The 12,969-nt window shown below is 51.0% G+C and overlaps 2 protein-coding genes across 2 annotated transcripts; one reads left to right on the forward strand and one right to left on the reverse strand.

Annotated features, from left to right (window-relative positions):
• The first annotated feature begins 7,304 nt into the window (after positions 1–7,304).
• Positions 7,305–9,340, forward strand: LOC100846244 (tetraspanin-8). The gene is made up of 2 exons (XM_003578097.4): positions 7,305–7,929; positions 8,784–9,340. Exons 1-2 carry the CDS (start codon positions 7,423–7,425, stop codon positions 9,105–9,107), a joined length of 831 nt encoding a protein of 276 aa, XP_003578145.1. The 5' UTR covers positions 7,305–7,422; the 3' UTR covers positions 9,108–9,340.
• A 985-nt stretch (positions 9,341–10,325) lies between these two features.
• LOC100846761 (WAT1-related protein At4g28040) lies at positions 10,326–12,523 on the reverse strand. Its single transcript, XM_014902778.2, has 6 exons — positions 11,948–12,523; positions 11,734–11,847; positions 11,202–11,409; positions 10,916–11,077; positions 10,652–10,803; positions 10,326–10,561 (listed from the first exon to the last, which is right to left on the reverse strand). The coding sequence occupies exons 1-6, from the start codon at positions 12,235–12,237 to the stop codon at positions 10,366–10,368; spliced, it is 1,122 nt and encodes a 373-aa protein (XP_014758264.1). The 5' UTR covers positions 12,238–12,523; the 3' UTR covers positions 10,326–10,365.
• Positions 12,524–12,969: the final 446 nt, after the last annotated feature.

A 12,969-nucleotide genomic window follows, 5' to 3' on the forward strand; every position in this document is an offset into this window, starting at 1 on the left:
TGGGAGTAGCTAACATGCAAGCGGAGTGGCTTCCCGTTGCTGCTTGGCCCCAGGTTGGCACCGCGGGTCCGTCCCAGGTCCCTAGTCTGGTTAAGTGCGTAGCGTGCGAGTCCCCGGCAACACAAAGCGCAACACACAAGGACAGGAAGATCCATTCCACGAGTCAATTCCAGAAGCAAGTGCCAAATAGAACCAGAAAGCAAGATTTCTAAAAGTAGCAAATGATTACATGGACTAATAAAACCATAATTGTTCAACGGCGCCAAGCGCCACTTGCAGGAAACAAAAGGAAAAACAAAAGCTTGCAGGGGACTATGACGGCTGGTTGCCGGGGTCTTCCGCAGGGGGCTCCGGCTCCGGCTTCCTCTGCATCCGCTCCATCACTTTGTTGATGAACCTGCCCACTGCCCTGGTGTGGGAGGGGCCTTCCTCATTGTCCGACCACGCGTCCAGTAGCGTCTCGAAGGGGAAGTCGGGGTGGTGGTAGTGCACCCGGGGGAGGATCGTCTCCGCGATCTCCCTGGCGCAGGACGCTATCTCCCCCTCGCAGAACTTGGAGATCCACACGTCCAGCGCCCCGAGCTTCCCCACCATGTCGGAGAAGAATGGGATCAGGATGCTGACGTCCGTGCCGTCCACCTTCGCGGCCTGTAGCTCGAACCTCGGCAGCCGCTCGCGTACGGCCTGGGCGATCTCGTGCAACTTCTCGGTCTCCCTTCGCCGCTGCTCCGCCAACTTGTTGAGGTTGCCACACGCCAGCGCCACCACCTACTTGGCCTTGGGGAGGAGTTCCGTGACCCGCACGATCTCCTTGGCCTTTCCCACATTGTCCTCACCCATCTTGACGAGTTTGCCCTGGGCGGTGGCCAATTCGGACTCAACATGGGCGCTCCTTTCCTTGGCGGAATTGAGCTCCTTCTCTCGCCGTGCCAACGCCGCTGCCGCATCCTCCGTGGCCTTGACGTCGGAGGTGAGGTCGATCACCGTATCGTCCGCCCCCGTGGCGGGCGCATTGGGACCTGCGACAAGGGCAAAATAAGTACTTCAAACCAAATTGAGGTACCTGGTGACGAGCGCAAGGGAGTTCTAGGCAAGTACCCCGCGGGGCCGCCGCGCTTGCGGGGGGACATTTGTCCCCCTTTGTTCTGGCTTCTGCTACCGGGCTGTCCGCTGCAGGCCGGGTTTTGCCTGCAAGCCAAGGTAATTACACGGTCACGGGTCAACGTGCAGGAGGAGCGTGTACAATGGAATCAGGAGAGGGGTCCGTACCTGCTGCGGGCTCCTCCTCCTCTGGGACCGGGTCGGCGGCAGGCGTAGTGGCGGCACCGTTGGCCCGCGTGTTGGCCTGGCTGGCACTAACATTGGCCCGGGTGCGCGGCTTCTTGCTAGGCGCGGCTGGCTGGCACTCCCCCTCTTGCCGGCTCCAGCTGGAGAGCTGTCCCTGAAAGGCATCAACGAAGAAGCGAATGAATCAAGGCAAGCACAAACTTGTAAATAAAGGGGGAGGAAAGACGTCAGCTTACCTTGGGGGGTTGAGTTTCAGAGAGTAGCGGTGAAGATTCCCCGCTTGGGCGGGACCGCGGACCCTCGTGGAGTTGCCGCAGCTTCGGTTGCTGCAGAAGCCACCGAGGCGCCTGCGGCCGTTGCAGAGGTGGCGTCTGCCACTGGCGCTCTTGGTCGCTGCACCAGCGGCATGTCGTCCTCGTCCTCACCCTCCGCCTCAGGCAGGACCGTCCGGGCTCCGGCGACGCCGCCAGCCTCATCGCCGGAGGACTCGTCGCCAGGCCAGCTGGAATCCGATCCCCCCTCGCTTTCCTCGGCCACTTGCTTCCCACGGGCTGCGGGTGGCAGAGGCTTCGGGGCTAGGACCGGGGGATCAGACATCAGCCCCCACTCGTTGCAGGGTGGGTTGATGCCGATGATGTCGTGAAGGCCAGCGACGCCGGCGTGAAGGGATGGAGCCCCCGGAGGCAGCTCAATGAATGGAACGTCCTCGCCGGTGATTCCTTTCACCCACTCCTGGATCACCTCCGGCGTCACACCCACGCTTTGCAGGCGCGTGGTGTCGTCGGGCCCCGTGTACATCCACGCGGGGCGGGACCGCAACTGCAGCGGCGCGATGCGCCGGCTGATGTAGGTGCCCGCCACATCCAGATCGGTGAGCCCCTCTAGCCACAGGGCCTTGATCTTCTGGATGATGGGAAGGAATTCCGCGTCTCGGCTGTAGTGGTCCCGCCAGCTGCCGTTACTCGCCGGCAGCTCGGTGGGCGCATGAATGAACTCGTCGGGCTCATCCACGCGAACCAAACACCAGCTCCCGCGTCACTCCTTCTCGATCTTCTTCTCGCTCCGCACGATGAACTCCGACTTCATCTTGTCGTGGGCGCGGAACGAGACCCCCGACGACATTGCTCCCAACTGCTCGATGCGCGGGTAGAAGTAATGACAGAACAACGCCACCGATGGCATCACCCCAACAAACCCCTCACAGAGAAATTGGAAGACGGCGAGAAGGAAGAGGGAAGTTGGGTGGAGCTGCGCACCCTTCAGATGGTACGCTGCCATGAGAGCCTGGACGAAGAGGGAGTACGGAGGTACGAAACCAGCAAGGATGAAGCGGCCGAACACCTGAAAGTCGTTGTCCTGGTGGTCGCCGCCGGCAGGGAAGATGAGCGTCTCGCCACAACACTAGTTATGTTGTCATTAACACCAAAACTCTTAGGAATCGAAATGCCCTTTCAAAGTAGAGTGTCACAAACAATACATATATGACACATAGCATGATAGCAAAAAAATTATTTTGAACCCAATTTCACCCCATACCATGTAAGGTCTACCTGAGTATGCCCATGACCCTCTCAGGAGAATTTAAATTGAAAACTCGTCTGATGGAGGAGGGCACGTTGAGCAACCAATTAATTCAACAATTCCTACTCCTAGCTTTCTAACGTACTTTTTTTAGTGTCAACTGACCATTGCTTTATACTTTAACATTTTTCGTTTCAACCAAAATTTAAGCTAATTTAAATTATTTTTTATTAATATTTTGTCCTAAGCTTGTAATGATCTTAGCACATGTATTAGCATTTATTCCTTGAAATTCTTCTGCAACTATTGCCATTTTTTCATATTACATATTAGCATTTGTTAGCACATAGAGACGATGTGGATGATCTAATGGTAGATATGAGTGCCTCACCTGGCGGTTAACAAAAACGATGCACATGCGGTTAATTCTGACTAGGTGTATTATCTATAAAATACAAAAGCTTTTAGCAAACCTCAAAAAGAGGTGTCAACTAATATTTTAGAAAACCATTACTAATAAGACCAAAACTTCCAAATATTTTTTCAAAGGGATTTAACTACAATAAAAAAGTATTTTTTTTGACACTTTTAACTAAATTTCACAAACTTCCAATTGCTTCTTGGCTTCTTTCAACCAAATTCAACTAAACTTTCTACTGAATTTCCTAAAAGCTGTCAAGCAAATAAAAAAATCTCAACATTTAGAAGGAAACGAACACTCAAAACACATTTCTAACGAGCACCGATCTCCGATGAGGCCATTATAGGGAAGGGCGACTTGCAACCACATGGATGTGAGGAGAGGTGTCCTTGGTTCTTGGTGTCAAAGAAAAGAGGAAGAGAAGGCCATGCCTACTGACAATAAGTGCCTTAGCCCCTGCAGGCATGATGTGATTGCAGGCAGGGACGCCGAGCACCTCGAGACGCCGAGCGCCAATGCAAGCTCCTTGTCGGGGCGGGCGTTAAAGTAGGAGGCATCAATACTACAACTAAGAAGATTTGATGATTATATAATTTTTTTGAATAAATGAGAATGAGGAACATGATACAAGCTGGTAAGACACGTACGTGACACTAAATGATGAGCCCACACGCATTGGTGAAAATAAAACTCAAAACTCATAAATTAACAATTACTCGTAAACGCTTGACTCTTACCCAGACACTAACGAATCAGTTCAGTTGGTATTTCAACTTTTTGTTTTTTGAGAATGTGCAAGTTAGCTTGTTTAACTACTGACATCAGTTCATATGCCACAACACATAACCCATAATTAAATTTAGACCAGGCAACACCCCTTAAACCTTAAGGCACAATCACAAGACCTAAGTACTCCCTCCGTCTCAAATTAACTGTCGTGGATTTGCATAAAAATTTATATAAATCCATGACAATTAATTTGGGACGGGGAGTAGCACGGAAGCCCAAAGCCTATAACTTGATCCAGGCATGCCAACCAAGAAAGTCTGAAGGCCAGTGTTGTAATAAATTGAAAGAACCAACACGAGCAAGCTGACTTAGGTTTAAACCCGTTAACCAGTCCAGTCGATCAAGCCGATATCCATCTCTACGGTTGGCATGCAGCTCAGCAGCTGGGCAGATCGATCGACGAAGCGTTGCGCTTGCGCGTGTTGTCTAAATTTAGCAACGCTGACGGTTGATCGTGATGTATGGGACAACCGGACGTCTGATTCACTCAATTCGAGAGTGCCCGTACTTTGTAGCAGGTCTTATTTCCGTACCAAAGGTCAAAAAAAACCGAAAGGTAATCACTGTCACTCTGTCAGCAAAATGAAAAGAAAGAAAACGGAAGGGCACACCGCGTAAGACCATTTATTAGTATTACTGGTTTTAGAAGCAGCCCTCGTGGTTGCTACCACACAAATCAAGCCTCACTCAGAGAAAAAAAGTCAAGCCGGAAGCAACGTGTGGAAAGTCCTGCCAAACCCGTGCTGCTTTTACGTGTGTGGTTTGGTGCACACTATGCAGCTACGACGCGGCGAGGTAGACAAGCCAGAACCTTCCTGCGCGGCTCCTGACAACTCCATACTACTCCTTCCGTCCCATAATACGAGTAACTCACGTGTTTCAAAACCGTGAATTTAACTATCAAAATATAAATCATATGACCTAAAAATATATCATTAAAAAGTTCATTTGACTACAAATCTAATGATATTTTTTTTATGAAATATAATTTATATTTTACTAGTTAAATTTGTGATTTTGAAACGCGTGCATTCCTCATATTATGGGACGGAGGGAGTAGTACCTATCTTGATTTTTGTGAGGGCAACTCCAGCGGCGCGGCCCAAACGGACCGCTTTTCTGTCCGGTTTGGTCTGTTTGGGACGCGCCCGGAAGCAAATCGCTGCGACCCATTTCGGCCGACCCATATTTGGCATCCGAATTCAAATAACTCCCCTATGCGTGGATCCCCTGTTAATTGACCGCCGGCAACAATTGATGCCAGTCGATGGCCAAATTAGCAAGCAAATTAGGAAACAAATCAACATATCAATCTTTAGGCCTCACCGGAAAACTAGCATAGTTCGTTGCAACAACAAAAAAAAACCTGGCTTTGGAACCTAATGAGGGCAATCAACTAGATGGCGAGGCCGCATCTCAATCCTCCGAGGGCGCATCTCGATCTTGTATCATCTTCCTCCTGACCTCGAACCAAGCTCGCCACTCTAGGTCTAGGAGGCTCAAGTCGGCCGTCATGATCCTCATCTCCTCGGCGAGCATAGCGGCCTCAGCTTCCTTGATCCTTGCCGCCGCATTGGCTTCCTTGATCCTCGAGCATATCACTTACCAAGTCCTGAACGCCGACGACGCTAATAGGCATGTCCCTCACATGATCGTTGGCGCCCGCGAACTTGTTGCATTCTTGTTGGATGAGTCCCCATCTCTTTTGAAAGGACAATTTGCCTCGGTCGCTAGCGAAGCTGTGCGGCAGGAAGCGCCGTTACTCGTGGAAGAAATCGAAGATCCGCTTCCAATAAACTTGCTCTTTTTGCTCGGCGCCGCTAATTGGATCATATTCAATTTCTAGCCAGGCCTCGCACAACAGCTTGTCCTCGCACTCGGCGTAGGCAGTCATCCTCTTGCTTTTTCCCTTCTTTTGTAGCTGGGCCGCGTGCTCGAGGGCATCGACATACAACGGTTCGGAGTCTATGTTGACGCCGTCCTCACCCCCCATTGCTCGTACAGGTCCTCCTCTTCCCGGCCTTCGTTGTTGCCAATGATGTCCTCCATGATCTATTCCGGATCCATAAAGTACTCCGGATTGCTCGAATCACCTGCGGCCTGGGTGGTCGTGGCTAGCATTTCATCGAATAGGTTGCGGCCTTGCGAAATTGAGGAGGCAAGGAAAGGGCGCGCGACACCATACTCGGTAGAACTGGCATCGTCGCCGCCAGGGACGCATTGAGGTCGATGCCGTTGCCGTCGGGTGCAGACGGCGCGCACTTTGCGGTCTTCGGCGAGTCCAACGGCCTCGGCTACGCACGCGCCGCTGCCCCCTCTTCTTGGACTCCATGGCCCTCGCATCTGGGGTCATCTCCTTCTTCGGCTTCCTGAGCTTTTCCTGGGCGGGGACTTTGCCGGGAGCCGGGGCTGGACCGCCGGGAGCAGGGGAGGATAGGGGGGCGGCGGGAGGAGTGGCGCCAATAATTTCGTCCGCCATGGCCTGGGCGCGCGAGAAGGGCAGTGGCTTGGGCGAAGAAGAAGGAGTGAGGGGAATGAAAAGTGTTCCCGCTCACAGACAGGCTGGCCAGGGTATATCGAGTCCGCGCTCGTTTTCGCCGTCCGCGCGCAACACAAACCTTGACCAGATTTGGATACGTTGGGAATGTGTCTCGCCGGACCGAAACTGACCCTCCGGCAGAAATGTGCGGAAATGGGTCGCGCCCCGCTGTGTCGTTGTTTGGTTCGTCCGGACGAAACAGATCGCGCCAGCCCAAATGGGTCACGCAGCTGGAGGTGCCCTCGTCTTGAGCTCCTGAATGCTCTATGCTATGGCACGTACATAGAGCACCACCGATCATGGTGGACCTGGTACGTGGTGTTACACAACTACACATGGTGTGAGTGCACGGGCCACGGGAGACATACCCCTACTTTTCTTCAACGCGTCGATCTTCTCGCGGTACGATCGTTACACATCGTTGTCGTTAACAATTTGAAAACCTCTACGCTCCGGCGGTTGACAGCGACCACGGGAACGCGTGATCCGAGTACTTGCTCTCCCTAATGGCCACATCCTCGTTGAGAAGAAGAACTAAAAACCAACCACGAGCCAGGATGAGTCCCCGGTCAATACACTTGCGTGTGCAGAGTCTGCAGACCCAGGCCAGGAGGCAGTCGCGGTCAACATCTTCCGCCCCCAGCAAAAGATCGGCAATTAAACCACCACACCACTTTTTCCCTCCCACACGAAAAGCCCACGAACTTTCCCCTCTCCCACGGCCCAACCCCCCTTACAAATAGAGGCCGCCACGCCCACCATTACCACCAACACTTCACAAACCGCCCCCAAAACCTTCGAGAACCACCAAACCTTCCCCTCGAAGAAAACCGCCGCGACTCATCCTCCGGCGAGAAGAGGAGCCATGGCGTTCCGGCTGAGCAACAACCTGATCGGCATCCTGAACGCGATCACCTTCCTGCTCTCCGTGCCCGTGCTGGCGGCGGGGATCTGGCTGGGCGTCCGCGGCGACGGCACCGAGTGCGAGCGCTACCTGACGGGGCCCATCATCGCCATCGGCGTCTTGCTCATGGTGATCTCCATCGCGGGCCTCGTCGGCGCCTGCTGCCGCGTCACCTGGCTCCTCTGGGTCTACCTCGTCGCCATGTTCGTCGTCATCGTCGTGCTCCTCGGCTTCATCGTCTTCGCCTTCGTCGTCACAAACAAGGGCGCCGGCGAGGCCGTCTCCGGCCGCGGGTTCAAGGAGTACAGGCTCGGCGACTACTCCAACTGGCTCCAGAAGCGGGTGGAGAACGACGGGAACTGGAACAGGATCAGGAGCTGCCTTCAGAGCAGCAAGGTCTGCAAGTCCCTGCAGGAGAAGAGGGAGTCCTGGGACGAATTCATCCGCACCGATCTCTCCCCCATCGAGGTTAGCACTGATTCATTAATCTTATGCCAACCACATATTCATCACCGTCCATATTTGCCACTAATTCCCATAAGTATCTGATAATATCACTCGAAAAACGAAAGAAAATTTGGTCCTGGATAAGTTGAATATGGTAAGTAATTAATTTTCCGCGGATTATTTCTTTTCCTTAAACATGAGTTTCTTCCTTAGGCGTCGATAATGTCCTTGCAAAGATATACAAAAAGATCCTAGCGTCGTCTAAGTCAACAAGTTAATGTTACTACTAGTAGTACTACTTATCTAGGGGTGATGTTACGTGTATGGTTGTGCCAGAGCCCAGAGGTAAACATCATCAGCATAATGGCGTCCAAACTTATCCGTGGACGACTTCTAGTCAGATACAGTATTAGATATAAATCGTTTGAATAGTCATGTTTGATATGATCCTCCCAAATATCAAGGGGCGAGGAAGGTTCCTGATTGAGTTCCGCATCGATCTGTGGTGATTTTGTCAACGTATTAATCGATCTGTGGAGTACGTACCGGGCTTTCCTTCGACTCAAAGCAATGGTCATGCACGCCCGGCCTGCTTGCTTTTAAAGTTTGACACTTTCTTCAAATGTTTTGACCGTTACAATATTGAAACGAAGAGGAGGAAATAATAATAATTATAGACAGGTCTTCAATTCAACGGTTCGGTGCCCTTCCAAGGAATTTGTTACTAATTGAGTCGTAAAATTCAACCCTGCATGAACAAATTGTACTTTTATAATTCTATCCTGTGCATGTCTAGGTTCTCTTTTTGTAGGGCACCAAAATGATAATTCTATTGCAACCGAGGCTGATCAATTTTTTGCTTCTTATGCGATCAGTCCGGTTGCTGCAAGCCTCCGAGCAGCTGCGGTTTCACCTACGTCAACAGCACGCAGTGGACCCCCGGCGGCGCCAATTCATCGTCGGACCCGGACTGCAACACGTGGGGCAACGACGCGTCGGCGCTCTGCTACGGCTGCAGTTCGTGCAAGGCCGGCGTCGTTGCCACGCTGAAGAAGGACTGGAAGCGCACCGCCATCGTCAGCATCGTCTTCCTCGTCTTCATCGTCATTGTCTACTCCGTCGGCTGCTGCGCCTTCAGGAACAACCGCAGGGACAATCACAACCGTGGCGGGTACAACAAGCAGGGCGGATACGCTTGATCGATCGGAGCCAGCATCGGTTCGATCCGGCCATCGTGACCAGCTAGCCACGCTTGTCGCCGTACTCTTCCTTTCATGTGACCATGTCTGTTGATCTAGCTTTGTACATGCGAGGTTTATTCTGGACTCTGCTCGTCTACTAGTTTACCCTATGATCAGGATTAGGTTGTATATGCTGTTCTTTGATATGGCAGACCATTATATCTTTATACATGATATTTATTTCATATCTACTACTCCCTCCGTTCCATAATTCTTGTCTCAAATTTGCCCAAAAATGAATGTATCTATTTCTAAAAAATGTCTAAATACATGTAATATTTCGACAAGAATGAATTATGAAACGAAGGGAGTATTTCTCTCCAAACTTAACAAGTGATATGATGCGCTTCAAAAAATTCCCGCGACACAGAGCACATGCCTGAATACACACGAGGCTCCATTGCAGACCGCAAGGCTTAAAACGAGCCATTTGCCAATATACGATCTTGGAAGTCTCCATTTGGGATTTATCAAAAAAGAAAAGGCCTTTTGAGCTTACTTGACCAGGTCTGCTGATCGTCTGTAAGATCGATCCTTTTTTTTTTCTTCTGTAGGTTGGGCACCGGCTTAAGTGCGATTGGTATGTGTATATGTTTTCAGACGATCAGTGTCACTGTTACGTTTACTCGGTTCTCCATTATATGGCCTACCACAAGTTGTTCATCTAATCACAGTCCTTATTTTTCGGACCATTTCAGCTAATCACCATTGGACAAAGTCCAGACAGATGCGCAAGCGCGCCCTTAATGTTCTTGACTACTTCTACCATCCTTCTCAAAGAAGTATTACGAGAGAGAGAAGCTATGAAGAAAGCAGTGAGCCTGTGATGAGCAAGTCCAGCCTAACACAACCTGTAGAGATATCCTCGTTTCACTTTCACTTGCAAGAATATCCTTCCTAATCCTATGCAACGCCTTGCTGTTGTCTCTTCTGCGCGACTCTTTCCTGTCACACTAGTAGTGGGCACAGGTCAGTCCTCGCCAATTGCCATCTTCCGTGTACCCTGAGTCATCCCAGAAATTAAAGCCAAATTGCTGACAGTAACGGGTTCATGGCTGCTTGGATCAAATATGATTGGATTCAGCAGACTGCCAGACTAATCTGTCCACATCATTTTAGCATGGCCAAAGAATTAATCCAACAAACTATGGAAAAACTAATTATGAACCCACATGCTAAATGCTGATTGCGAAACTATTAATTGAATGGCGGAGTATCAGCGTTCACGGTTTTCAGACAACAATCCTTCTGAAAGATCACTCTCACTCTCTACTTTTACACCGATACAATCTTGTTCTACAATGCTTTCATAATCATTAGAACAGACGGCGAGCCTCTCGCTCTTTGCATCATCTGCTTTGCCCCACAGCACAACATACAGGCCCAAGATGATTGTGATAGCACCTAACACGCTGCGCGACAGGAAAAAAAACCCATAAACGTCATGCACAACAACAGCGATTATTGTCCTGATGATGACAAATGAGGATACGAGTACTTACCTTCCAATATGGAGCTCTTCATGAAGGAAGAGCGTAGATAGTATTGTCGTGATCACTGCACTTAGCGGTGTAAAGATTGCGCTGTAAAGAGGACCTTTCACCGATATGCACCAAGATTGCATAAAAAAGTTGGCGCCTGAGGCGAAAACACCCTATAAAAGTTGTTCAATCTTGTTCAGTGGATAAACTTACATGTGAGTGCATGCAATTCAGAACAATGTGTGGATTACCATGCATTTCAGCATTTGGATGAACTGAACTTACTCCGTATAAGATGCAGGGGAGCTCCCAAATTGAACCGAGCTTCCAGATCTCCATATAGTTTTCTTCTAAGAAAAACGCTACCACCGCGCATTGCAAGGTTGCTAGGAAGCACATCCAGGTTGCCAGGGACAGTGGATCAAGGTAGGATTTACAGATGGGCACCTGAAATTGAGCATGGTCTTCAGATACCAAAAGTATAATTAACTGTACTGCATATTTTCTAATCCTACTTGGTCCATTATTCAAAAGAAGAGGATAATTGTGTTGATATGCACGAAACGCTTACTTGCAAGATGTACCAGATGGAGAAACATATGGCGTTCCCCATGAGATAGATGCCTCCTGTCACCCAGTCATCGGTTGTTGGCAGGAGGAGCGCGCCGAGAAGCTTTGGCCCCTTGAAGAACGCCATGAGCATTGCTCCTCCGAGGCAGACGATGGTGCCGATGATTTTTGCGATGCTTCTGGAGCTTCTCAAATCCACCTTCTCCAACCTGCGAATGCAGATGGATCAGGCCTTTGAATCGCACAACGGCACAAGTCACTTCATTAGTTAGTTTTTTTTTGGGGGTCACTTCATTGGTGGGCCCCAAATGTTACCGTGGGCCCGATTAGCAGGGCACGTGGGCCTAAATGCTGAACTGCTCCTGGGCTAGCCGGCAAGATGGGCTTATTTAACACTTCATTAGTGGGCTCCAAGTTTTTCGGAAAGCTAAACACACCGGAAGAAATCGAACGGCGAGCAAGCTCTAGCCAGCCAACTTCAGGGCTGGCGATGGAAGATGGATACATCAGATGAGGAGGAAGAAAAGGAGTACCCGATGACGGCCGCGATGGCGAAGGTGATGCCGGGGGCGAGGTTGGTGGTCGCCCTGGCCATGGACGGCGACGCCAGATGCAGCCCCATGAAGTAGAAGTACTGCCCCGTCCCGCTGCCCAAATCGACCAAATACATCAATCAGCACAAGGGGGGATTGAGCGGCAGCCTGATCAATCATTCAGAGATGGAGATGCCGAGATTTCGGTGCGTACGTGGCGAGGGAGGCGACGAAGAGCAGGGCGAAGGCCCGCGCGCCGACGGCCATGGGCCGCAGCGTGCATCCCCTGGTGGCGAGGGACGCGAGGAGGAGCGCGGCGGCGGCGATGCCTTGGCGGTACGCCACGAACACGATGGGCCGCATGCCGAGCCCGTACGCCGTCTTGAGCGCCATGTCCACCAGCGAGTAGAACAGCTGCACGAGCACCATCGCCGAGCCCGGCTTGTACCGCTCCGCCCATGACGGCTGCCCGCCGCCGCCGCCGCCGCGGAAACCGCTTGCCATGGCGCGCCGCCCAGATCTGGTAGATCGCCGTAGAGAGGGAAAGATCAGAGGCCTCCGCCTCACCCAGCTATGTACTCATGGGAGTGTAGTATCCATGTGCGCGCGCGCTTGCGGACAAACCAGCCGCCGCCGTGTCGGCATTGAATTATGTTTCAAGTTTCGCAGTCAACCCGGCCGATCGGGGAGATAAAAAATTGCCGGCGAGGGTGATGCGGCGCGCTGCATGAGTCACTAGGCTTGAAATATTCGGCCAGGTAAGACGAGTGATCATCATGGCTCATGATCGTAGCATAGTTAATTGCTTCCTGGGGAGTGATTGGGTAGCTTTCTTCCCCAAGTTCTCTTCTCCTTCCTTGAAACGCTTTCTTAAATCGGCTGTCACGGCACAGAGCCATCAGTGTCCAGTTATTTATTTTCTTTGTCACTCGTTACCTCCCCTAGTTCAGGTTGCACAACCAGGTAAAAGCAACGTGGGGATGACTGATTGAATGCCACAGTGTATGTACGCGTGTTTAGACCGGGTGGTTTATTAAATCGAGAATGGCTATTACTATTATATATCACAGCTTGAAGAGACTAAGCAGGAGGGATAGGTCATAGATAGGTCATAGTAGCGGTGAGAAGAGTGGACAGCGAACGTCAGATATTTTTCTAATGTGCGCTGTGTGTTTGATTAATGTAGCTAGTGTTTCAGTCAAAACATGTAGCTAGTGTGACTCACGCTGTTTCAGT

The sequence above is a fragment of the Brachypodium distachyon genome, chromosome 4 (genome assembly GCF_000005505.3).
Source record: "Brachypodium distachyon strain Bd21 chromosome 4, Brachypodium_distachyon_v3.0, whole genome shotgun sequence".
Lineage (NCBI taxonomy): Eukaryota > Viridiplantae > Streptophyta > Magnoliopsida > Poales > Poaceae > Brachypodium > Brachypodium distachyon.

Coding starts and splice junctions, on each gene's coding strand:
- LOC100846244 (XM_003578097.4), top strand. CDS start 7,423: ATGGCGTTCCGGCTGAGCAACAACCTGATCGGCATCCTGAACGCGATC. Junction 7,930..8,783: donor CCGATCTCTCCCCCATCGAG/GTTAGCACTGAT, acceptor TTATGCGATCAG/TCCGGTTGCTGCAAGCCTCC.
- LOC100846761 (XM_014902778.2), bottom strand. CDS start 12,237: ATGGCAAGCGGTTTCCGCGGCGGCGGCGGCGGCGGGCAGCCGTCATGG. Junction 11,848..11,947: donor TTCGTCGCCTCCCTCGCCAC/GTACGCACCGAA, acceptor CGATTTGGGCAG/CGGGACGGGGCAGTACTTCT. Junction 11,410..11,733: donor GCCATCGCGGCCGTCATCGG/GTACTCCTTTTC, acceptor CTGCATTCGCAG/GTTGGAGAAGGTGGATTTGA.